A 25,233-nucleotide genomic window follows, 5' to 3' on the forward strand; every position below is an offset into this window, starting at 1 on the left:
CCGTCAGGTCCTTTGGGATCCTCTTCAGCTTGCAAGGCAGGTCACTCTTCTCTCCGGAGACGCCTGGATTTGACTGAGCAAGACGGTGGTCCAAGGGTTTGCCGCTTCTGCCTACGCGAGACTCCTGTAACAGGCCGGCTCTGTTTCGGAGCGCCCAGCAGGGCTGGCTGAAATTTGTGGGGTCTGCATCACTGTCTAATAGCTCTCGTGCCCCAGCCTATTCCTCATCTTTTCTCTTATAGGCCTTCCTCCCCACAAAAAGTCTTCGTACTTTCTTTCAACCCCAGCTCAATTTCCGCTTTGCAAAGATTCCGAATAGCACACCAGTGCAGACCAGCGTCCCAAGAGAGCTTGGAAGACTGACCTCATTTTCTAGGAGCCGTGAACATTTGTGGCACGTGAGGAAATACAGAATACCGAGCTGAGCTGATAGCACCAATCTCAGCCTTTGGAAGCCTTGTCCAGTGGCCCTGCCCATATACCGGAAAGGACAGTGACGGTCCTTTGGTTTTTATGGGGAGAACCAGCTGTAATTACATTATCCAAAGTACTCCAGTAAAATCGATCGGAGAGCCTGCCGTTCTCGTGGAAAATTTTCTGACTTCCCAAATGAGTCCAAAAACAAGACACTATTGATGATGAATCCTATTCTTCCTCTCATAAATAGTGCTGTCTTGGAGTGGGAACCCCAGGGAACCCCAGGGAACTGCAGATTGGGGAAGGGCAGCCAGGGGCAGTGTTTTGGCTGGCCGTGTTTTGGTCTGAAGGCTCCACGATGAGCCCTGCTCTCCAAGGGTGACTATGTCTGTTCCTCTCTCTGCCCTTGTCATCCTTCAGCAACTCTCTCAAGGATCCCGGGGATTCTTGCCTCAAGTCAGGCCTCCTTTGTAGCAAGAGGACTTTTGCAGAGGACCTTCATTCTGCCAGTCGCCCTTTTGCACTCAGCTGGTTCTTCTGGGATTATTTGGAGAGATTCATCTTCAAGGTCACGTATGCCTAGGTGGGTAGACCCACTCTTGAAGGCTTGAGGAATGGTCATATTTAACGCTGCTTTTGGACAATAGTCCAACATGAGAGATAAGCCTTCATCAACGGACACTTAGGTGGTTTTCATATGTTGGCTATTGTGAATAATATTGCAGTGAATGTGGGCTTGCAGATATTTCTTTGAGATTCTGATTCCATTTCCTCTGAATATGTACCCACTCGTGGGACTGCTGGATCCTACGGTGGTTCTATTTCTAAGTTTTTGAGGAACCTCCATACTGTTTTCCATCATGGCTGTACCACTTTATATTTCCACCAACAGTGGATAAGGGAAAAGAAGGATCCGTTTTCAGATAACTTGGGCAAGATAGAGGGGAGGAATGACAGAGCTTCTGCTTTCTAGAATCTTCTGGAAAGCATTGATATGTTGCTTTCCAACTCACCCCAAACCCTGGCCTCAGCTGCCCCCCCTTGGGATGCAGTAGGACAATTCTGTCCACGGCAGTTTTTGACACGTGGACAGTGGTTGCCTTGTCGATGCCTCAGTTTCTCCCTCTGAAAATGTCTTCTGTTCCAGGGCTATCAGGTGGCTGCAATGGAGTTGATGGACGTGAAAAGACCTTGTTAACTGTGAAACCGCCATATAGACCTCAGGCCTCATCATTGCACCCTGCGGAGCCACTTTCCCTCTCTTGCTGGGGAGGGTGAATATCCCACAGGGATGCTTGAGATAGAAACCCTTCCAGGACTTTGTTTTAGGCGAGCCTTTGTTTGACATGAACCAAGATGGCCCACTGAGGACAAACTCAGGGTTTACAACTGCCCTCTTCCTGAAATAAGGGCTCTTGGGTGTGAGCATTCAGACCAGTGGGCACACCCCTTTTCCCTTCCTTAAGTGATGGATCACCCACTCTCCTACTGAATTAGCAGTCTTTAGGAGCCACATAAAGTCTAAGCTCTAACGTCTTCCATAGTGCTGGCTCTGGCCTTTTCCTGGTGTAAGGGGAGTACGAGGGGAGGGAAGAAGGCTTGGAGTTACCACCCTCTTGCCCCCTGGCTAGGCTCCTGAGATTCTGCCCCATCCCCTGGGGGGGGTGGGCAGGAGGGGCTGCTAATCCGCGTGCACAGGATGTTGACCTCCATTTGCAGCATGAACAGGGCAGGCCAATGGGAGCAGGTATCCACAGCTGGACCACAGCTGCCTGGTCTACCATTGTATTCCCAGAGTCTAGCATGGTACCCGGCTCCATGGGAGCCACACAGTAAATATTCACCGACCAACTAAACTAGTCTTCCCAGCTTTCAGACCAATGCATGGATTCTGTTTCTTGGGGCTATGGAAAGAAAGTGTTGGGGAAGAACCAAGACGCTTCTGAGGTACTAGCAGGTTGTTTTTTTTTTTTTTTTTTTAACATTTTATTTATTTAAAAAATTTGTTTTAACATTTATTTTTTAGAGACAGAGAGAGACAGAGCATGAACAGGGGAGGGGCAGAGAGAGAGGCAGACACAGAATCCGAAGCAGGCTCCAGGCTTTGAGGCATCAGCACAAAGCCTGATGCGGGGCTCGAACTCACGAAGGGCGAGATCATGACCTGAGCCGAAGTCGGATGCTCAACCGACTGAGCCACCCAGGCACCCCTCCATTTTCTGATTTCTCCTGTCTCAAATTTCCCCCTTTGATGTTTAGCTTATGCCCAAGAGCTGTGTTCAAACACAAAGGTCCCTGGGATTGGCAGTCCAATGAATAAACGGCCACTGGGATTGACTGTGGATGCATTTCAGATACTTCCTTCAGAACCCATTTTGATGTGGGCCAGGGTTGGTTGAGCAGAGAGGCATAAGACCACAGAATAACTGAGATGCTATAGAGTGGAAAAATTATAAGCCCCAAATATCTTTAATTTTGCCTTGATTAAAATTAAGTTGAGATCAGAGGCCACAGGCTTCAACAGCAGGAGTCTTGAAAGGATGTATCTTCTGAGAATACAAAACATTGAGTTAACTATTGTTTATAGATAACAGTAGAGCTTAGAGGATATTTACAGACCCATTATTATACATTTTGGTCAAGTCTGTACTCATTTGGTAGCTTGTTCTCTTAAAGTAGAATTTCTAAGTCTGTTTGGTAAGAAGAGCAAAGAGATTTCCCATAAAATTATCATATTGACTTATAAATTTGCAATTGCAAAAGTTTGTTATACAGAAAACTGTCCTTGTCTTAGGGGATTGACTTCATTCACGGACCCACTGTCTGTGACTCACAGAGGTACTTCTAATCAGCTCAATCCAACTGAAAGATGGGCACAGGCTCCTGGAACTAGGAACATAGCTTAAGGCAGTTTGTCTTGTAAATATAAATAAAGAGATGTATTAGTCAGCATTCTCCAGAGAAACAGAACCAATAAGATACATGTGAGAAGATTTATTATAGGAATGGGCTGACACAGGGTTGGAGGCTGGAGAGTCCCATGATCTGCTGTCTAGAAGCTGGAGACCTAGGAAAACTGTTAGTTTAATTCAGCATAGTCTGAAGGCCGGAGACTTGGGGGTGGGGAACAGGGGAGTGGGGAGGGGGGCATGGGCACACTGGTATGAATCTCAGTTTGAGTCCACAAGCCTGAGAAACAGAAGAGACAATGTCTGAATTTACCCTTCCTCCCCCTTTTTGTTTCATTCAGGCCCCCAACTGATTAGACAATGCCCACCTGCCTTGGCGAGGGTGATCTTTACTCAGTCAACCAGTCCTCATGCTAATTTCTTCCTGAAACACCTTCACAGAGACATACCCAGAAATAATAGTTCACCAATTATTTGAGCATCTCATGGCCCATTCACGTTAGCACGTAAAGTTAGCCATCACGAGTGACTCTTGTAGAATAGAATGACTTGTAAAATAAAGTTACTTCAACTGATCACCTTTTTTAAAAAAGCACATTTCACAATGAGAAAAAGAAAACAGATGATGAAGATAAAAGCATATAGTAATGATGAAGAAAACAAAGATGGAGTAGTGAAAATTGACAAAGGTGTAATTTGGTTCCTTGAGAAAACTAATAAAATAGACAAAATTCTGGCAGTATCGATCAAGAAGAAAAAATGACCCCCAAAGTGCAGAAACTAAACATTTTCCTCGAAAAGGGAAAGAAAAGGGACACCGCAAAGTTTGGGAGTGAGGGAAAAGGGCCTTGAGGGCCACACCTGGGGACCCTGAGTTTTACCTGCTTCACAGTTTCATCTAAGAGTGGGTGCGTGTTGCCCTACATCTGAATGGAGTAGTTAAGACTCATTTGATTGCAATAGAGCAAAACCCATACCTTGACTACTTAGGCAGATAGGGGACTTATGGTCCCACGTCACTGAAGAGCTGAATGGGATGGCTTGATCCAAGGCCCAAACGATGCCCTCGCAATCTCTCTCCCAGGTGGACGCCTTTCTCAGGATATGCAGGTTCTCAGGCTCACATGACCACAACTCCTAGGCCAGTGGGAAAGCAAGACTACTTCTCAGTATTTCGAGCAAAAGCCCTGACTGCTCCAGCTGGGGGACGTGTTTATCGCCAAGCCAGTCACTGAGGTTGGGAGAATGGAATGCTAGGGAAAGCTCTAGTCTTGAGATGTGCAAAGGGAAATGAAAGCATTCATCAAGGAAGCCACATGGGTTGAACGGTGAGGAGTCATTCCCTTCAATGCAAAATTGTGACCTGTTGTCATGAGAAGGGGCAAGCTGATGCTGGGTGAGCAATATCCCAGACGTGTCAGTACCCAGGTGGTGGAGAGGAGGTGGCAAGGGTCACCGGAAACCACGGCCAGGGTCTTGAGGCCCTTTCAGCTGACTTAGGAAACAGCATGAGATACCCACATGTAGCCCTTCGAGAACCTGACTGAATTCAAGAGGCCAATCTGGGCGCAAATTTGGAATGAATTCCGGACTTGTAACACCCAATGAGTTTATGAAGAAGGGAAATGACGGAAGGCAGAAATGGCATGTGCGTTTTGACCAGCAGCCAACCACAAGATTGGCATATTGGGGTGATGTGGTGAAGGAGGGATTGGCAGACTCTTTGATTAAAAAAAAAATAGACAAGCCTTTAAAAAAATGTTTTTACTCCAGGGAATCTAATGTGTAACCACTCAAACCAAGTGCTTTTGAGGTTTGGATGAATGATTTTCCTTCAGTTGTCACAGCAAGCCTCAGAGCCAGAAGTGTTTGACATCAGTGAAGCCTTTCTAAAGCTTACAGGTCTGGTAAGAAGACCAGCTGGGGTGGGGGTGAAGTTTGGTTGGAAATCGGGGAGAGGGATTAGAAGCGTGGTGAGGTCTCTGAGATTCCCGCAAGATTTACAGTTTGGCTTAGGATTTGAAGATTATCTGGGGTCTAAAAATAGATCCCCGAATTGCAATATTCTTAGATTCACACTCTTCTGTAGGCTTTCCGGTGGTCCTTGCTGATTGTACCTGAGGGATATTTTCTCTTTAATGTCTGTATGTCCAAAATGTCACTCATTCACTCATTCATTCATTGAATCAGCTGACATTACACTGAGGGCTTACTGAGGTAGAATCAACATTCCATCCCATCCACCGCCACCCCCCCCCCCCGCGCCCCCCATCATTTCCTTGCCATCCCCACTGGTCACTGAGCTGCCAGCTCAGCCACGTGTGAGTGCCTCCTGGACATTTCGGGGTCAACATCTCCAATACCAAACTGCTGACATCACTCTCCTGGCCAAACTCTCTTCTCGGCTTTCTCACCTCAAGAAATGGTGCCTCCATCCACTACTGGCTTAGGCTAAAACCTACGAAGCACTCTTGGCCTTTCTCCCACTTCATGCCTCACTCCAACCCAGCACCCAGTGGGCTCTCAATCAATATTGACCAAATGAACTGACAGGTGGTCAAATGAGAAGGGGAATGAATGAACAATGCTCTGAGCGGCCTACACCTGACATTCCAGCCGGCACCATTTCAGCCGCTGTAGGAATGCCTGCTCGCGTCGTGGAGACACGGATGGAGTGAGTGTCCACCTGAACAAAGATTTTTACATTTTGAAAAACTCTTGCTATTTCCTGGAAGCAGATTGTGTCTCCCTGATTGTCTATTAAGATTTTTATTTAACTGCTGAAGATCTTGGAACGAAACCAAAATCATCTGCATTTCCTTTTTTATATCTTAATTTATAAACTGCACCTTATAATATACAGGCTCTCACTTGGTGTCTCTAACAGAGCTGAAACAAATTCCAATCCTGCCAGCTATGCTACCCGAATCTTCTCTCTGCACTCTTCCTACCAGCAACTTTCTAGTTTTCCAGGTGAGGGGAGAGGAAGGACAGTAATAATGATGATATGTCACATTCACTTAGGAAGGAGAGGGGAAGGTCTCATTGCCCCCATTTTATAGATGAAGAAATAGAGGCTGGAGACAGGAGCGACATGACCAAAAGGCTCGCTTACGAGTGGCGAAGCAGGCCTGGAATCTGTATTTCGGGACTTGCTCATGCCCAGAGTCTTTCCAGGACATTAGGGAAGGGTGTCTCCACCTTGGCACCAGCAGCATTTTGGTCTGAATCATTCTTTGTTGTGCACTGCAGGATGTTTAGTAGTATCTCTGACCTCTGCTCATTACATACCCACCCCACTGTGACAACCCAAAATGTCTCCAGACATTGCCAAGTGTCACCGCTGGTTGAGAACCCCTGTGCTAGACTGTGTTCATTAAAACAGAGGCACGAAAGTTAGGAAAATTCACCTCCTTTTACCGGCCCTCTTTGCTCCCATCTCTCCCCTCCAGTCCCAGGGTTTCGCCGAGATTTGCCCTGCCCACAGTATCACATTGACCTCTGAACAAACACCCAGGACCTTCTGTGTGGCATAGGGTGCTTCACATTCTTGATCACAATTAACTCCCCCAAGTGGATACAACCAGCTCCCAATTTACAGGTGAAGAAATCGAGGCTTAGAGAAAGTGTAAGTTGTCCACGGTTACAGTTGGAGAGTGGCAGGCTGGGATGCTAACCCAAACCGGTCTAGTTCTGGGAACAGAGGGTTGACCTTCTCTACCCTTCCTCCTCACTCCCCTCCACACAGCTGAGAACCAAAGTTTCTTTTCCTGGGGCAGCAGGAAGACACTGCACTACAAAAGCCTCCCCACTCCTCTCCATAAAGCAGTAGTCCGTGCCTCCCAGGGCTGACGTCTTTCAGGTATGCAGGACACACGTCCATGGTTGTGGGTCCATGTGCCTGTTGCCTTCCCTAGAGGTCTGTGTCCTCGGCCCCTAGCACTGGGCCTTGCTGAGCAAAGCATCTTTAATGCCTTCCAATATGGCAATGAGGGCCTGACGCAGCAGCCCTTTCTGGAGGAGGATCCTCCTGGCTGGGTCCTGTGTGACCTTGAACAAGAGAAGAACATCTCTGAACTCGGTTTTCCCATCTGTAAGTGGGAAAGACCCACTTCTCAGAGTAGATGTGGGAATTCAGTGATGATGAATGTAGACTGATTGACATGGATGCTGGTGCTGGACAGTGCCCTTCACTGGAATGTCCAGCTCCTTCCATGGAGTTATCTATAACAAACTTGCCTTCAATTCCTGAACCTCTTTTGGTGAGTCTGTAACCCCCGTGTTCCATGTGGAGTTACTTCTTTAGGGCTATCCACCCAGCGTGACTTCAAGCTCCCTGAGGATCCCTACGGCCTGTCCTCTTGTCCCCTTCCACAGTGGCCAGCCCAGTTTGTGCTCAAAATGTTTGCTGAGGAATCAATAACTGACGATTCCAACAGTAATAACCTTTTGCATTGGGTGCTGCCTTTTCTGGATATATCTGAACATACGAAACTATGTTCCTTGGTTAGTAGCCTGGTGATGGTGCCCTTGATTCCCTACCCTGAGCAGTTTGGGCGATTCACCATTATTTTGGTTCTGCTTTAGCCATTTTATCTCCCCAGGTCACATCACCTTGTGGTAAGATTCAAGCTCAGCGTATCAAACGTGCTGAGTAGAAGAGGGGCTCAGTAGAGCCTGGGTTTCAGTCCCCATCCTGGCTCTGAATCCCATCCCTGCCCAGCCATTTACTCCACCACCAGCCATTTACTGATGTTTCCCGGGTCTCAGTTTCCTCATCAGTGAATTGGGGATATGAATGGGACCAGCCTCAAACAGTTAGGGGATGAAATGCACAGTGCCTAGGATGTGTCAGGCCCCCAATCTCTACTCATCTCCGTCCTTTAATTGGGGTGGGTGCGGTGCCAGTGAGCACGCTGAGCGAGGGAAAACTTTGGGAGGCATGTATCTGTGTAGCAAGCAGGAGGCAGGCCGCCGAGCAGCAAGGGGCGTGCACTGCTGTAGCAGCTTTTCTGCTCTACGTGCCTTCCCCAGGGAAAGGTGGCGGGCTTCAGTCCCCCCCCCCCCCACCCGGATGCTGCGGGAACGCGCGCCCGACCCCAGTGCCCCGCCGCGAAAGACGAGCAAAATCATCCCTGCCGAACTCCATGGTAGCATTCACTTCATTTCTTCTCTTAAAAATTAATAAAGGCTGCTCAAAATTCTGTGCTCTTCAAAGCACCCAGCAATGAAGCCAGTTCCCCAGGTCCTAGTTTTTTGTTTTTTTTTTTGGCCTCACACTTTGTCCCAGCTGAAAGAAGCCCAGTGCCTCCCCCAAATCATTTGGAGCCCTAGGAGGGACAGCAGCGGGGGGTGGGGGGGGGAATATGAGCCCCAGCCCCTCAGTCGGGCCCCCGGGGGAGGAGGGGGGGGCCGTCTCCGGCCAGGGCGGCCCCTCCCCCAAGGTCACCCAACTTTTCCCCGGGCCCGCGGCTCCCGGGGAGGGTCGGGAGGGTCCGGGCGGGGCGCGGCGGGGGCGGGCACCCGCCCCGCATTATTCATTGGCCAGAGCGGGCTGCGGGCGCGAGTGCTGATGTCAGGCGGGCGCGAGTGCGGCGGGCGCAGCGGCGGCGGCCGCCCAGCGAGCCCGGGCTCGGGTGGGGGGGCGCGAGTGGGGGTGGCGGCCAGCATGCTGCTCGGCTGCGGCTCGGCCTCCCACACCCGCGGCGCCCTCGTCCTCGCCAGCAGCGGCGGCGGCGGAGCAGCGAGCGGCGCCCGCGTCTGCAGCGGCGCAGGGTCCGAGCGCGCGGCGCGGCGGCGGCGGTGGGCGCCGGGGCGGGGAGCGGGCGGCGGGGACCCGGCATGGCGCTGCGGCGGGGCGGCGGCGGCGGCGGCGGCGGGGCGCCGGGGCTGCTGCTGCTGCTGAGCGCCGCGTGCCTGATCCCGCCGGGCGCGCAGGTGAGGCGGCTGGCGCGCTGCCCCGCCACTTGCAGCTGTACCAAGGAGTCCATCATCTGCGTGGGCTCTTCCTGGGTGCCCAGGATCGTGCCGGGCGACATCAGCTCCCTGTGAGTGAGTGGGACCCCTCCAGTCCCCGCCCCACCCTGCGCCCGCCGCCGCCGGGCAGTTGCCTCCGGCGCTGGGACAGGGCGACCCCGACCCCGCTTCCCGGCCTCTTTCTCCGCGCTTGGGTGGGGGCGCGCTGTGGGACGTGGGTGGAGTCTCGGGCCCAGGGGAGGGTGGAGGGAGCCCGAGACCCAGAGCCTGGAAGCCCAGCCCAGCCCAGCCCCCTGTGGCAGTGTTTCTTAAAGTGTGGCCAGCTGCATCAGACCCACCTGGGGCAGCTCGTGCCAATGCAGATTTCCGGGCCCGCGTTCAATGAAGCAGGGTCTCAGGAGTGGAGCCTTGGCTCCACTTGGAGTCTGCATGTGGCGTCCCGGGTGATTCTGGGGTGCGTTAAAGTTTGAGAGCATGTGGAGGGGGAAAGGGTGGTTGTGTAGGGGCAGGAATGTGCCCCCGAGCCTGACTGGAGTGAGTGTAAACAGGGGAGCGATGAGGCCTCACTGTCCCACCTCGCGCCTGGGGCGGTGGTTTACACCGTGGCCTCCTCCCGACCAGTCCACACCGCAGGTCCGGAGGGACCCGAGCAAAGGCATGCAGCCTCAGGAAGTGGGGGCCACCTCATGAGGCCTGGTAGAGGGGAGCACTGCGCTGGGCAGAGCCTAGGGCACCCAGGCCAGTGGCCAAGTGCCGGAAGATTTCTTGCCCTGAGTTCACAAGGGCTTCTTGCCCCCTCTCCCTAGCACACATTAAGTTGGCCGCTTTTTCAGCGCTGGAGGAATTAACGGGAAGGGCCCCACCTTATTTCTTCACCTGCTGAGTGATGCCTCCAACCTGCCCTCACACAGCCCGGCAAGCCCCACAGCCAGGTCCCATTGACAGTGGAAGGGGCTGTTGGGCTATATCTTCACTGCTGAGAAAGGCTTCCTGCGGAAAGAACTTCCTCCTTCCAGGCCAAGGTGCTGGGGTGATGCCCACCCAAACACAGAGGCAGGGAGTCCCAGGGGTGAAGTTCTTCATGTCCTTCTTACTACACTCCCCTGCCTCCCACCCCAGGCAAGGTGCAGGGCTGAAGGGATTCCCATTTGCATTTACAGAAACTCCGGAGGGTCTGGCCAGCAGGAACCGAGAGCCTTTTTGATTCCTAATGTTGCTAAGTCGAGTGACAGGGAGGATTCCAGAAATTAGAATTCCCCTTGTTAAATCCTTTAGAAGGGCAGCTGCTTAATTGCTCTGCATGTTAACTGAAGTAATGTTGAAATAATGTATTGAGGTCCTGCTGTGGCCAGAAAGGATAGGGGACCTCGTGGCACAAACAGTCAAGCCGCTTGCCCCCGCCTTGACCATTATATCTGGCAGATGGCATTGCCTCCTACTGCACATTCCAGTTCAGGTGTCTCTTGGGTTTTTCCCCAAGGCTTTCACAGTGCATTTAACCAGAGGTGCTCTGAGTGTCTCTCAGAGATGTGTTCCCAAGGGGAATGCTTAAACCTTCCCCGGAGTTTCCCCGGCCAACGTTAATGCTGTGTCTACACAAACAGAATCCTGGGCAGAGGTGAAGTAATTATCCATTTTCAGCCAGGGCCTCCTGTAGTTAAGAGAAGGAAGGGAGGGGATTGATTTAAACTTGCTGAGATAATGTCTGTGGAAGGAGCTAGACTGATGGTAAAGGCTTCTATTATTCAGACTAGTTTTCATATTGATCCAGTTCGTTGGAAAATGGCTTGACTCTTCTCGTTTCTACCCCTGAGAAGCCCCCCCTCGTTGACGATTTTAAGCCTCATTTTTGAGTGGAGGAGTTTGAAATACAGGTGGAGAATATGGCCGGTTGCCCATCCTGCGATCACTTCTGAAAGAGACCTAGGCCTTGTTTTGCTTCTCTTTTGCCCGCAGGAGCCTGGTAAATGGAACGTTTTCCGAAATCAAGGACCGAATGTTTTCCCACCTGCCTTCCCTGCAGCTGCTGTGAGTATGGGATGTTCTCTCTGAAAGTGGGGCCCCCAGAGGTATAGACCTGGGAAGAACCATCCCTGCCCGTTTGGTGTCAGTCCTTCCTTAAATACCCCCAATAAACTCTCAGTGTTAGCTTCCCCTGTGGTGTCCCCACCTGACTGAATCTCAGGCTCTTTGCTCAGTGTCTCCTTCTTTTGCCCATGTTTTCCTTTAGGACTTTATCATAGATCCCAACGCCCGTGTTTGGCAACAGGAGACGTGATGACATTGAATGATGACCCAAATTTCACCTAAATGAAGCATTTTCCAAACATCTCACTTTAAAAGAAAACCTGCTTTTTACACTCTCGCTGTTGGCTCTGGACATAGAAGTATTTTTCATTGACTGAGGATATAAACTATCAGGCAGCATACTGTCCATTTATATGGAAAATGTTATCTGATCATCTGATCAGCCCTACAAAGAGAGTATTTTTAGCTCCCCATTTGACAGACGAGAAAATTAAGGCTCAGAGGAGTTAAGTAACTTGTCCAAAATCCCAGCCGCTTTCTAACCCACACTCGTAACTGCTCTGTATCCAGCCACTCTTGGCGAGAGCTCATGTCATGCCTGGCATCCCAGTCCCGTTATTGTTTGCTGATGAAAAGAAATGTCCAAAAAGCAGTTTTCAAAAGCAAGTCAGTGATAGGCAAAGTCATGAGCACATAGCTCATTCTGTTTATTCTGTTTCTTAAATTTGAGAGGATGTTAAAATCAAGCAACGTATTCCAGAAAACATGTGAGGGATGGATCACTTCTCATCCTAAATAAACTTAGCGTGGATAGTTCTGTTCTTGAAATATTATGGACCTGCGTCTGACCTCGTACTTAACATTTTAAAAGCTGTCACTTCTTGGAAATTGTGGTTCTATTAAAATATACTTTCCATATGCGGGAGACACAATTTCGGGCATTTCACCAAATAGACTCAAGTGGTGACAATATAGATTCTGTGAACTTTTACCAAAGAAGCTTACATGGTGACTAATAGGAAACTATGTGCTGATAAAGAGACTTCTGAAGATTTCTTAAACTTTTTTTTTTTTTTATCATTTCTCATGGGAATGTATAATATAGTAGAAAGGAGTTTTAGTTTTTTCAGTTTTAATTTTTGTGGTCTCAGCTGTGTGACTTTGGTCAAGTCACTTCTCTGGGCACACATTTGTCTGAAAACAGAGTTGGGTTAGGTCCTTTTAGATCTCTGATTCCATGGTGGCTCGGGCATGGCAAAGCATTGGCTGGCCGTTTAGTTGTGCTGAGCGTTGGCATGTTTTGAGAGAATTTACTGAGACCCACGGGGTGGGGGGGGGGGGGTGGAGCAGTGGGGTGACCCAAAAATCGAGCCAAAAGGACTCCACTTGCTGCAATTGCCTACCAGCATCTGCGAGTCGGGCTGTGCACCTACGGAGCCAGGCTTGGGCTGCAAAGAGCCCGTTTTTGCCGTGGATCAGAATGTAGCGAAAGAAAACAGAAAGGGGCTTCACTGTGTGGTTCCAGGTGTATATCTCTGCATTGAAATCTGTCCTGTGTTTTCAGATTGCTGAATTCTAACTCATTTACAGCCATCCGGGATGATGCTTTTGCTGGACTGTTTCATCTCGAATACCTGTAAGTTTTGGGCTTTGTCTGTTTGCTGAGCGTTGGGTATGTGTCCATCGAATCGTTCTATTGCTGTCCGAGCAGGAACAGCATCTCTTAGAGAGCTTAGGGGCGGACAAAATGGAGGACACCCCATTCTCTTTTCAGCCCTGACCTTTTATAGTTTACTTGTGTATAAACATGCTGGGACAGGAGGAGGTTGGAGACAAAGCGGGTGAAAGCAAACAAAGGAGGAAAGATATTCACTCATTCTCTGCTGACATTTAATTTGGCATGGAGTAAGCACAATTGGAAATTGCGTTGGATATTTTTACCTCTCATAACTAGGCATGGATTTGCTGATCGAAGCTGAAGCCTTCTGAGGGTTACTTATTTTTAAATAAAGTCTCCCTATGTGGGGATATAACTTCACGTTTTGAATTTGGCTATCCTATTTCCCTTTCGCAGTATCTCCCATGAGCTGCTGATGAGAGTCTAATTGTATTTTTTTCTTCTTTAAAAGAAGAGGTTTTGTTTTCTTTTTGGACGTGCAGGCTGTTCCCCCTAGCAGAGAGCTTTGCCCTTGTTGCGATTTTGTTTCCCGGTTTCTTTTCTGATTTGCCTTTCCCCCCTTTCATGTCTTTTCACCTTTTAAATGCTTTCATCCTTGCCTTTTGTAACTTTGTAATAATATTAGTCCTGCTATCAGATGGGATTTCCTTATTTAGCATTCAGAGGGATTTTTAAAGTCTGGTCTCCGCTTTCTTATCTGAGGTTAACAGGTAGATGTTTGAATTCTAAGCGCATCGTGGGTCTAAGAAAACTGCTGATTTTATGTCCTTAGGAAAGGTGTCTCTCAAGGAATTCTTTCTCCAGAATACACATGATATGTAAACTTTCATAGCAGCCTGATAGTATACAGAATATGAAAGCAGGTTATGACTGAAGTGCTAAGCCTAACTACGTTCTGTCAAAGCACTTGAACAGCTGATGGGGGTAGCACATGTAAAGCTATCAGTTTTCTCTTGTGAGCAGTTCATCTTACTGCCAAGGTTACTGAGGGGGAAGTCCGCTTATCAGCCTATACCGAATTCTCGTACTGAAGAGACCCCTATTTAAAACAAATAAGACATCAAATAAAGGTCAGTATAAGAATCAAGAAGTATTTTACCAACTAATGGCATCGTGTTGCAAAGCCTCTCCCCCTTGGACCATCTCATCAAAGACCCTCTTACATTTGATGTAATGGGATGCCATAAACTGAAATTTAGTTCTCTGTGGTCCTAGGGAATAGTCACAGTGCATTCGCTTTATGTATTTCCCATGAAGACTTCAAAGCACAGTCAAGGTTATTATTTATTGCAAGGGCCTGTGTGCAAGCCCTAAGCCATTTTAGCACAGAGCAAGAAGTTTGGCCCATCCTCAACTTCATTATATTTCCTATTTCCTAGTGGCTTAGAGATCTTGAGAGAATTCCTGCCTTGTTACCCATTTGTTCAGAGATTAGGCTGTATGGGACATGCTGAACTCGAGTTTGCCCGAAGCCGAGCTTACTGGAATTCTCCCCCAGCAAAAATTTTAAAGCAGAGACGTAAAACAATGGGCTCCCCTCAAGAGACAGCGATATTAACAAGAGTGTTAATAGCCAGGCGCTGTAAACTCTAAGACGGTTTGAGTGGGGAGAATGTCTGGAAGCTTTCCAGCCTTGCAGAGATTTAAGAATTTCTTGCCTTTGTATTGGGCTTTTTTCTCGTCTTTCCCCCCAAGATGTCTCCCCCCACCCCCCAGCCATGTTGCCAGCTCTGAATGTGAGGACTTCCATGCTGCTTCTGGAATGAGTGTAGGACACACACTTGTGTGGACGCATTCTTGCACACAAACCTGGCTCCCACTTGGAATCTGGTGTAGCTGACCTAATCCTTCAGAGAAGGATTGTTTTATGTATTTATGTATTTATTTACTTATTTACTTATTTATTTATTTATAAAACATGAATGTTTTATTTACTTTATTTATTTGTGTTTTTCAGAGATGAATGTTTTAAATTCATGAGTGCTTTTAGAATTTGTTTTGGGGGCAGCTGGGTGGCGCAGTCAGTTACGCATCCCACTTCGGCTCAGGTCACGCTCTCTTGGTTCACGAGTTCGAGCCCCACGTCCAGCTCTGTGCTGCTAGCCTGGAGCCTGCTTCAGATTCTGTGTCTCCCTCTCTCTCTCTGCCCCTCCCCCTTCCCTACTCACACATTCTTTCTCACTCTAGAATAAACATTAAAAAAATAATAAAAGTGAACGTACTCCACTTAAAAAAGAATTCATTTTGAATATCGTTTAGAGAGATTAAGTGGAGAAAATTCGGTGGAATGATACTGCCGTTCTCTTTAGGTTCATTGAAGGGAACAAGATAGAAACCATTTCAAGAAATGCCTTTCGTGGCCTTCGTGACCTGACTCACCTGTAAGTCCTATGAAACGTGTTGCGAGATGCTTGCTCTTTCTTGACTGTTTTGTCCATATTGTAACATTCTCTCAAGGAAACTAAGTTCCAGGTTGCCTGAAGTGTTTTGTATTGTTGATCAGACAGCAGTCCGGTGTGATTACTCATGCACTCAGCTTAATTATCTTTTCCGTTACCCTGAATTGCCGTTATGGGCCACATGACAGCATGTGAAACGAGGAGCCACGAGGGCCCTCTGTCCAGTGATGAAGAAGGTAGGAAGGACACTATCACGTATAACACACCTGCTGTGTGCCTGCGTGCCTAGTGAGCCTTCTCTTCATTATCTTTGTGAATCTCCATTTTACAGATTTGGGAACTGAGGCTTCAGTTAACTCATTGAAGAATGTTGAATGCAGGATCAAAATTTGGATGAAATGGAATAGAGACGTTTTTGTGATTCCTCTAATTTGAATGCAAATAGCTTTTTCTTTTATGTTGGATTAATCTGCAGCTTAAGCTAAGCTCTCTGGCTTCTTTAATAGCTTTCTGGAGGAAAAAAAGTTAAACACAAATTGATTTGAATTGCCATATCAGAATGAGGCAAGTACACATACTTGGCATATTTAGAAAACTGGAAAAAAATTGCAGCTGTGTTCATGAAAATGTAAAAATAGTCATTTTCTTGGTAAGAACCATTTATTAGCCAGGAATCGGGTCCTGTGTGCATGATAGATACTTTGTGATTGAGTAAGATAACATGTCTCATCTCTGTGATAAAAAGAAAATTGGGAGAATAGGAAGATTCTGAAGAGGGGTGTTGGGCAGGGGTGATAGTGCCTTCAGCAGGTGCAACCCTGACTGACACACATCGAAAGAGATAATCATTTACATCAAGCCCTGATACAGGCAAAGGTGTCAGTCAGCAGGCTCGACGAGCACTTGATTCTGGAATCCTACCAAGCAGAAGCCCTGTCTGAGTTAAATAAAGCTCCTAAAGTAAGCAGATAAGGGAGGAGTACGGGAGGTCCAAACGTCTGGATCGGCACCACGGATCCTGGAGAGTGTCAGTCTCATGGTGTCATTATTGCCCCAGGTTTTCCTTCTTTCTGTAAAACCCTCATTTTGTTGTTGTTGCTGTTGTTTTGTTTTGTTTTCAGATGGAACCCAGACGCCAAATCCCCACATTCCTGTAGAGGTTAAGGTCATGGATTTGGAGTCACATAGACTTGGGTCCAAATCTCAAGGCCACCATTTATTAACGTTGCCTAGCCTTTGTGGACCACAGTTTCTTCATCCTGGAGGTGGGGGTGATTATACTGACCCCACGGGATTGCTGCATAGAGTGGGTTAATGCTCGCTTGCAAAGCATCCAGCCCATTAGCCGTAGTAAATGCGCAAGGTATGCTTGGAGCTGCCGTCATTATCATGGTCAACACCAACAGCACGGCCCCCCTCCACTCATTAAGAAGTCTCCATTTTCTCCATGGACTGCTGAGGACCCTTGGCAGTTTGAGTGGCCAGACAGGGTCTGCTAAGAAGACAGCTGTGGGTGTCTGGAGAGGAACAGCTGTGACCAGATCGATCTGGTTCCCAGAAGTCAGGAATGAGAGGCTTTGCTTTCGAGCAGAAGCTCTGGCCAGACCATGAACGTAAGCAAAAAGCCACGTGACTGAGTTAGCCCAGGTGTCAGCTTTCCTTTGACCCATTGACTGACTACGGGTCCTTGGTCTGAAAACAGGCGTGACCGTGCAGCAATTGTGCACGTGTATTTGCAGATCTTGGCACAGGTTTGCTCAGAGATGCACGGACTTCTATGCGGGTAGATGGGTGTACATGCTGCGTGTGCACGTAACTGTGCGCACGCACTGGTTATTTGTGCACGCGACCACATGCGTATGTAATGTGTGCATGTGTGTTGAGAGGCACCTTCTATTCTGTGTGACGAAGAGCCCTTTGCTTGGGTCCGGCGTACTTCTGATGCATTCAGGTGCCCGTCCCAGTGCATGCTGCCATTCTACAGTCAAGCCTATGGAGCCTGGCACTCCCCAGCTCTCCAACCTCATGTCCTTAAATGTCCTCAGAACACTGATCTCTCCGTGGACCCCGGTGTGCACCCAACCCATCCCATTCCTGGGCTTTTGCTCACATCCTGTCCATTGCCTAGGATGTTGTATTTTCTACCTTAGACCTCCTGTAATCTGCTCTTCCATCAAAGTCCAGATTAAGTTCTCTCTCCCCCATGGAGCCGTTCTTGATCTCCCCTCTGTAACCTCCCTCTTGGTTGCACACACCCAACCCTGTAAGTAGCCCTGGCCGTACTGGTTGGTACTGTTTCGTGATGTCAGTTTTATCTCCCCAGCTGCATCGAAAGCTCCCTGAGGACAGGGCCCACGCAGAACTTTCATTAGCCCTGCTCTTCCCCCAGCGTCTAGCACAGGGCTGAAAGCTAGCAGCACATCCCGTGTGATTCCCTGGTCGATCAATGGGTTCCTTACTGAGCTGGATTTTCCACATATACTCTGCTTCTGGGCAAGTCAGGTGACTTCTAAAGCTGACTCCGTAGGTGGGAGACGTAGGTAGGAGTTAAAGCATTTAATACATTGTTGAAAGAACGGACCAGTCCTCCCACCTGCCCCCAGTTTTTGTCAACTTCTAAGCAAGGAGGTTTGCACACCGCTTCTCCAAAGCTCACTCCTATGCTCAAGGAAGTCACTAGGTGGAATTTGCTTAAGTATCTGGTTTGTATCTTTTTATGAGTTTTTCCAGCACCTACAGACTCACATTCTTGTTCTCAAGAAACATAGATCAGGTTTCAAAGTATTGAAGAAGCAGTACCAATCTGTAACTAAGATCTAGGACATTTATTTTCCAGCAGCCCTGCAAAGCCCAGGGGACAGGTTGCTGTTAAGTAGTTTCAGAAATGAAGTAAGTGCCATAAATTTGTAGGCAAAATGAAATGGAAAGGGAGATGGTATGCACTTAGTGTGAGTGGAGTGGATAGTCCATCTAAATAATTTGGCTTTCTGAAATTGAATGCTTGGAAAGGTTGCTAAACATTCTACATTTTTGGGCTTCGAACTTTCCATATATTCTTATCACTTGGGTACAGTACATTTCAATTAGCTAAAAATGTCTAGCTAAATAATTCACCTTTAATTAGCTAAAAGAATTTTTGGGGCTTTCCAGAAAAAGTGACCATCAGCCAGTAAAAAAGCAAAACAAGCACCTTTTTTTTTTCTTTTAATTTCAGAAAGCTACTGCCCGACAATGTTCAGCCTGATTACCTATTCAGCCTATTTTCCAACATCTTTAGAAATGTACCCCTAAATCATGTAGGAAAGAAAGGTAAAATAATACATGAAATTGCATTCTAATCCATTTGTGGTTGCGTAGGCAGGAAGGGACATAATTGTGAAATGTTCAGGTTTCCCCATATTCTCTTGGTATATTGCAGCGAGAATGTTTGGGTTACACATGGGCTCGAAGCTTTCTCTGCGAGCCGCTGGGTCACTGTGATGCACACAAGGCTAATTTCATATATATGTTTTAAAGAGGTCGGTGCTGACTCGCGTACGTGTTTATCATTTATATGTCTTGCTGTTTGCACTCACGTGAATAAAAGAAAACAAAAGTAGGCATCAGTCTCTTGGCTGACTCACGTTAGAGCATGATGCCCTGGGGAGAAGCGCAGGCTCGATGTACATCTTTTCAACACCCAGCATCTTTCTACGTCAACAGCCCAGCACCACGGACATTCATCTTCGGCAGGATGATGACAGGGCACTGCATGATCCTGAATCATCAGAAAAAGCGTTGATGGTAGTCGTTCTTCCTGGAGATGAGGAACAGACTAGGACATTTTAGATCTTCAAAACTAAGAGCAATGCAAAATGCTTTCTGGTCAACCTTCGCTAATGAGAAAAGAAACCGATCACAATCGGTTGCTCCCTAAACACTGTAGTCCATTGAAATTTTATATTTTCATGGGGTTAGAGCTGAGAGTCTTTGTGCAAAAGAGTATTTACTGAATCCTTTCTTAGGCTCACAAGTAATAGAATTTGCGTAGATGGACTGCAAGGAAACTCCTTGGACAGGACTGTACATCTTTTCTTTGATCATTCTCACCTCAGTGCTTCATTCATTCATTCACTCACTCAGTAAAGGCTTCCTGAGTACCTACTATGTGCCAGGCACTGCTTGGATGCCAGTGATACAGATGTGGACAAACACAATCTCTGCCCTCGTGTTGCTTATGTCTGGGGAGAATACACAGCCAATAAACAGAGAATTAAAATAGGTGGTATGCGAAGCGACAGTCGTGCGGTGAAGGTCAACTGAGCAGGGAAGGGAGCTGGTAGAGGTCAGGGAAGTGGTGATCAGTGAGGACAGACCTAAAAGAGATGATGGCGTGATCTGTGTGGGTACCCACAGGAAGCTCGTTCAGGCAGATGAATCACAAGTTCAGGGGCCTCGGGGTGGGAGAGTGCCTTATCCATTTGAATAGCAAAGGGGCCAGCGTGGGTGTTCTGAGTAGTCAGAGATCCAGTCTCATAGTTAAGTGGGAGTGGGGGTAACTAGACAGTAGTCTTGCATGACATCAAAGGGACTTTGGCTTTTATTCTGAGAAATATAAGACGCCATCCAGCGTTTAACAAATGTATATAAAGAGCTTCTTTTAAAAACAAAGCAAAAAGTACATTGTACTCCAGCATCTGTCATGCTGTCTTTGTGTCACAAAACTTATTTCTTTATCTCAGTATCAATGAGCAAAGCCAGAAGTTGAGCCATGTTGTGCTGAAGAGGTGTAGAGAGAGCTCTGTTTTAAAGCATTAGCTTTGTTTAAGGGGCTTTGGAGTGACAGGGCCTGAGGATAATAACCACATTAACATATGATTTTCTTCTTCTAGTTCTCTGGCCAATAACCACATAAAAGCACTCCCAAGGGATGTCTTCAGTGATTTAGACTCTCTGATTGAACTGTAAGTAAGGAAAATGCTTGTGTCCAAGTTAATCATGTGTCATTGTGTCCAAGTTAATCAGGTCTTTAATGCCCCCTCTCCCCCTCACTGCATTTCTTTTATGTTGCAGTCAGAAACTCGTGACAGGGGCACCCAGGTGGCTCCGTCAGTTGAGCATTTGACTCTTCACAGAGGCTCACGTCCTGCATGTGGTCATGAGCTCAAGCCCCTGAAAGGAGCGTGGAGTCCGCTTGGGATTCTCTCTTCCTCTGTCTCTCTGTCCCTCCCCCATGCATTTTCCCTCTGTCTCTGTCTCCGTCTCTCTCTCTCTCTCTCAAAATAAATAAATAAACATTTAAAAAAAAGAAATCAGTGACAAAGAGCGCATGGTGGGAAACAATATATAGTTGGTATTGTGTTAGGTCTTGCCATGTTGGCATACACTCAGTAGCGTTAGGTCAATGGCAAATTAAGCTCGCCGGGTGTGAGGTTTCCTTTTTCAAGGTAGCGTATCCCTCTGCTGTATCTTCTAGTGTTTGGCACTTCTTACCGGACATTGTTCCACCAGATCTTAATGTTTCGATTGTGTTGGTGAACGCTATCTTCCTGTAATGTCCTGGCTTTGTGAGAGTCTGCATCTGTGGGGGGAGGGGGGGATGTTCTTCTGTCTACCCTCCCCCATTTCCAGCCTGGCATGGTGACCGTTTCAGGAGAGTTTGGAGAAATAGTGGTATGTCAGCTCTGAGAGCTCGCTGTAAGCTACAGTTAAAATCATGGGCACTGAAGATCATTAAGTAAAGTCAGTGATGCACACAAGAAATAGGATGCATTAAATACAACATTCTTTTAATTTCTCTTTTTTTGGGGGGGGGGTATGAAATAGATCAGGATGTTACATCATCGTATTCCTGCTGAAACATTTCAGGCATGTCCATTTCTCCAGGTATGTGTTTGTGTTTTGTTTTGGTTTTTAGAGATTTAAGGGGCAATAAATTTGAATGTGACTGCAAAGCCAAGTGGTTGTATCTGTGGTTGAAGATGACGAATTCCACGGTGTCTGACGTCCTGTGCATCGGTCCCCCCGAATATCAGGAAAAAACGCTAAATGATGTGCCGAGCTTCGACTACGAGTGCACAACCACAGGTATTCAGAACCGCTCTCGTGAAAGACTCTTACTGAGAGGAATCCCTTTGCGTTTCGTTTCTATCATCCGCAGGAACCAGAGAAAAGTGGGTGTAAACGTTTTCTATCCAAATTATTTTAGGTGACATTTAAGCGTTCTAAAGGAAATGAACTGATGTGGTCAGGAAAACATCTCAACGGTTCAGGAGGATTCTTTGTTAAGTGCCCTGGCTTGAATTGTGATTCTTTACAAAATTCGAATTTCTCTGAAGGTTTGTTGTTTTTTTTTTAAGGGCCAAAGTATGAACTGGCAAGTTGGGCATAAGAACATTTGCAAATGAGGTTTCACGGAAAGTCCGTGCAGAGAGGGCCACATTCCTGCTGTCTTGATTGACTGTTTTCACTGTTCCCTTGATTGAATAATAGGAAGTTTACTGAACGTGCAGCTAATAAATATGAGACTTTAAAGTCCATACATTGCTTTCGTAGTTCCCTGTAAAAAAGAGGTAACTGGCTGAGTTATAACCAATGGCAAAATGGAAATAGAAGTGAACGAGTAGTTATCTAAAGAAAAAACTCACACTGAGGAAAAATGTAAAGGAAGTTTGATTTTGCATTTTTCCAGGACCTGCCTCGGGGTTTCCATTTATACATTTTACAGGTTATGAGATAAAATTAAAATACTAAATTGCCTCCAGTGTCACACCTTGTAGAGAGCAGGTGAGTGCCTCCGTATGAAAGGCTTAGGTGGAGTTTTCTCCAGCTTCTGAAGCCAGATTTTAAAGGAAAACAGATCAATCCACAGTATGAAACCTGCTTACCAAACTTACAAAAATAAACATTTAGGCTGAGAGTTGATATCTACAAAGCCTCGAGGCATGTCAGTGGGAACAGCAGGAATGAGAACTCAGAAAATAGTTACGGAAACTCAGAGGCAAAAAAACCCTCCAAGAACAAAATGTGACATTTAGGCCAGCCCTACTGCTGCCCTCCAAACAAATAAACAAACAAGAACTCATAAAGTAAAAACTGTTCCCAGATATCTCTGTAAATAAGGAACTTTACAAGTTCACGTGTTTTTGAAAGGAAACCGCAAGTCTTGTGGGATGCCCTTGTCTTCCGTCGTTGAACAGGAGCCTATTCAGCTGTGTAATTGGCAGGTGCCCTTTGCCAGCTGAGGCCACTAGCAGGTTATTTATTATATTGCAGAGCAATGCAATAAATCAGAGGTCATAGTCAATGACATTTGCACCAAAAGGTGGCATTCAAGGCCATTTGGTGTGAAATGCCAAACTACATCTCGCCGGGGCTCCTTTTCGCCTCTTCTCCAGTTTTTCTGGCGAGTTCTCTGAACCCCCAGGTGAAGTGAGCAGCTTTCCCATTGTTCTCTTCACACCTGCCTGAAAACTCTGCCAGTCTCTGGGAGGAATGACATGGGTATCGAGGATCTGGGGACAGGGAATAATTTATATGAGAAAACATCATTTCTGACCTTAGAGCCTTGGGGACGGTTATGGAAATGATCTGGGCTCTGAGAATTGTCATAGGAATAGACGGGGCTTGGAACCAGCCTTGGTCCTAAACCCAGAACCCATGATGCAGCATGAGCCCCCTAACACATTTTAGGGCATCCTCTCTCATATATATATTTGCCTTTGCTAAAAAGCTTCCTACTAAGATTTAGATAGTCGGCAGTCCTCCCTGGTAACAGGGAAGTGATGATTCTGTCTTTGCTGCTGTCTTATCCCTTTGAGACTCACGAACAAATTAGCTTTTGCTCATAGTTTTCTCCATCAAGAAAAAATGGCGGAACCAAGTTGTGTCCACCCCCAGGTGTAGTCCCTGCCTTGTGCCTTGTAAGAACTAAGTCAATACATTCTGAGGTGTTTTGTTTTGTTTTGTTTGGGTTTTTTTGGTTCCTATCTCCTGCTCATATCAAGGCTCATTCTTTGGTGCTTTATTCAAGGCTGGAAGGGAAATGTGCAAGGATGATGGCAGATGGAAAACCAAATCTGAGAGTCCTGGTACTATTACGGCGTCCTCACTGCATTTTAGGGAAGAAGCACATTGTCTGAGGGCATTGCTTTTTCTCTTAGCTCAGATTTTCAGGAAAGGAGTAAATTCTTCAGGTGGAGGAAGGAGAGGAAGATACTGTTACCATTGTGTTCTGGCACCTGGGTGTAATGAACATGGCAGAACCACCTCCGGACTGTTTCAGCTTCTAGATTAATCACAGTCTTTCCATAACCCTCTGCTTCAAGTCTATTTTTAACCGCCTCAAAAATCCCTGTTACCTATTCATGATTCCCCATGTTAGGAGGATAATTCACTAAATTCCTTGGAGTGAATTTTGCATCCTAATTGTCCTGTTAGCTTCCCTATTTCTGGGCTGATGAAAAGCAAAGAGAAATAATGCATTAATGTGCAGTTTCTCTCCCAATAGGATCAGCATCATGTATAATTTATTTTCTGCAAGGGCTATAAATAGCTATGTAAAAATCTGTTGATTCCAGTGGGAGCAAGGCCTAAATTGTGAGAATCCCACTGACATCATGAACTCAATCCAATGTGAATGGGAGTGGCAGCACTTTTTGCAGAGAATGCCATTAAGACTTTAACACCAGCAAATTGATGTCATATCAGTATGTGTATTGTTGGAGAGCTTTGCATAAAGAACGTGCTTTTGCCGTTCATGAAAGACGAATTAAAATGGGGATGGGAGAAGATCTTTAAATTCCTCGAGCCCGCCCTCCACCCCTACACATAGTCATCAATCATTTTCTTTCAGACATTTCTTCCTTTTCCTTCCTCCTTCTCTTCTGCCTCCTCCTCCTTTTTTTTGGGGGGGGGGCGTGTCGCGTAGGTAAGGGGGAGAAGGACTCTCCTATTAAGAATTAGATTTGTAATTGCAATGATTTAACAGTCTGTGTGGTGCCAGATAGTCAGCATATAGAAAATATTATGAAACCAATGTTTTGGGAAAACAAATGAAAATAGAACCGTTAAAAAGCTAGATTTGTAAAATGCTGTCTAATTTTGGCAGCTCTCTTTCTCTCTGGGATTTTTTTAATGAAAAACGGAAACTTTGGGGTCTGCCCTTTAAACAGCCTGCGTTTTCCAGCGAATGCTGGTGTTTCTGAGACTCAGGGGTGCAGGTGGGGGACGCGGGTTACGGGCAGGGCAGGAGTGTTTGGAGCCTTCGGGGCTTACGTTAGCAGAAGGCGGCCGAGAGGCTGGATGTGTCTGCCTCGTAATGGAGAGAATGGCGCGGTATTCTTGGAGCCCTTTTGTGGAGCAGATGGTAACTGCTGCCACTTCCCTTTTTCCAGTCATCTACAGGTTGAGTTTTGTGTGCCTTTACTGTTTGCTGCAGCGACGCTGCTGTCCTGGGGGGGGGGGGGGGGGGGGGGGTTGACAAAGGGGTGGGGCTAGCAGCCATTGTCATTCTGCCTACGGGTTCCAGGGTCACTGTTACACAGACTATGAGGCTCGCACACGGAGCTACTATGTAAAACTCCCCAGGGCTCACTCTGTAGGAGGCTCTGTGCTCACACTTAGGCTCTCTTAGTCTCTACAGCAACTTCATGAAATAGGCGTTACCCTCCTTTTACTGATGCGGACCCTGAGGCTCAGGTTTCTTGCTCTAGGTCACAGAGCTGCAAAGTCAGGCAAGAACCTAAAGCCTCAGTTCGTCCGGATGCTCCACTCCGGATGAGGGCGTCCACGGCCGACACTTGTCCCCACTCTCCGTCGGCCGCTTCTTGCCGCCAGGGTGCAAAGG

General features: G+C 47.1%; 1 protein-coding gene across 1 annotated transcript in view; it reads left to right on the forward strand.

Annotated features, from left to right (window-relative positions):
* Nucleotides 1-9,167: 9,167 nt before the first annotated feature.
* The window catches only part of LGI2 (leucine rich repeat LGI family member 2), a 29,728-nt gene continuing 13,662 nt past the window's right edge, over nt 9,168-25,233 (forward strand). Inside the window, exons 1-6 of the mRNA XM_042936777.1 lie at nt 9,168-9,373; nt 11,259-11,330; nt 12,895-12,966; nt 15,318-15,389; nt 20,279-20,350; nt 21,304-21,473. Of these exons, the coding sequence (XP_042792711.1) occupies nt 9,168-9,373; nt 11,259-11,330; nt 12,895-12,966; nt 15,318-15,389; nt 20,279-20,350; nt 21,304-21,473 (664 nt within the window). The remainder of the gene's footprint in view (nt 9,374-11,258; nt 11,331-12,894; nt 12,967-15,317; nt 15,390-20,278; nt 20,351-21,303; nt 21,474-25,233) is intronic.

This window comes from Panthera leo, chromosome B1, assembly GCF_018350215.1.
Source record: "Panthera leo isolate Ple1 chromosome B1, P.leo_Ple1_pat1.1, whole genome shotgun sequence".
Classification (NCBI taxonomy): Eukaryota; Metazoa; Chordata; class Mammalia; order Carnivora; family Felidae; genus Panthera; species Panthera leo.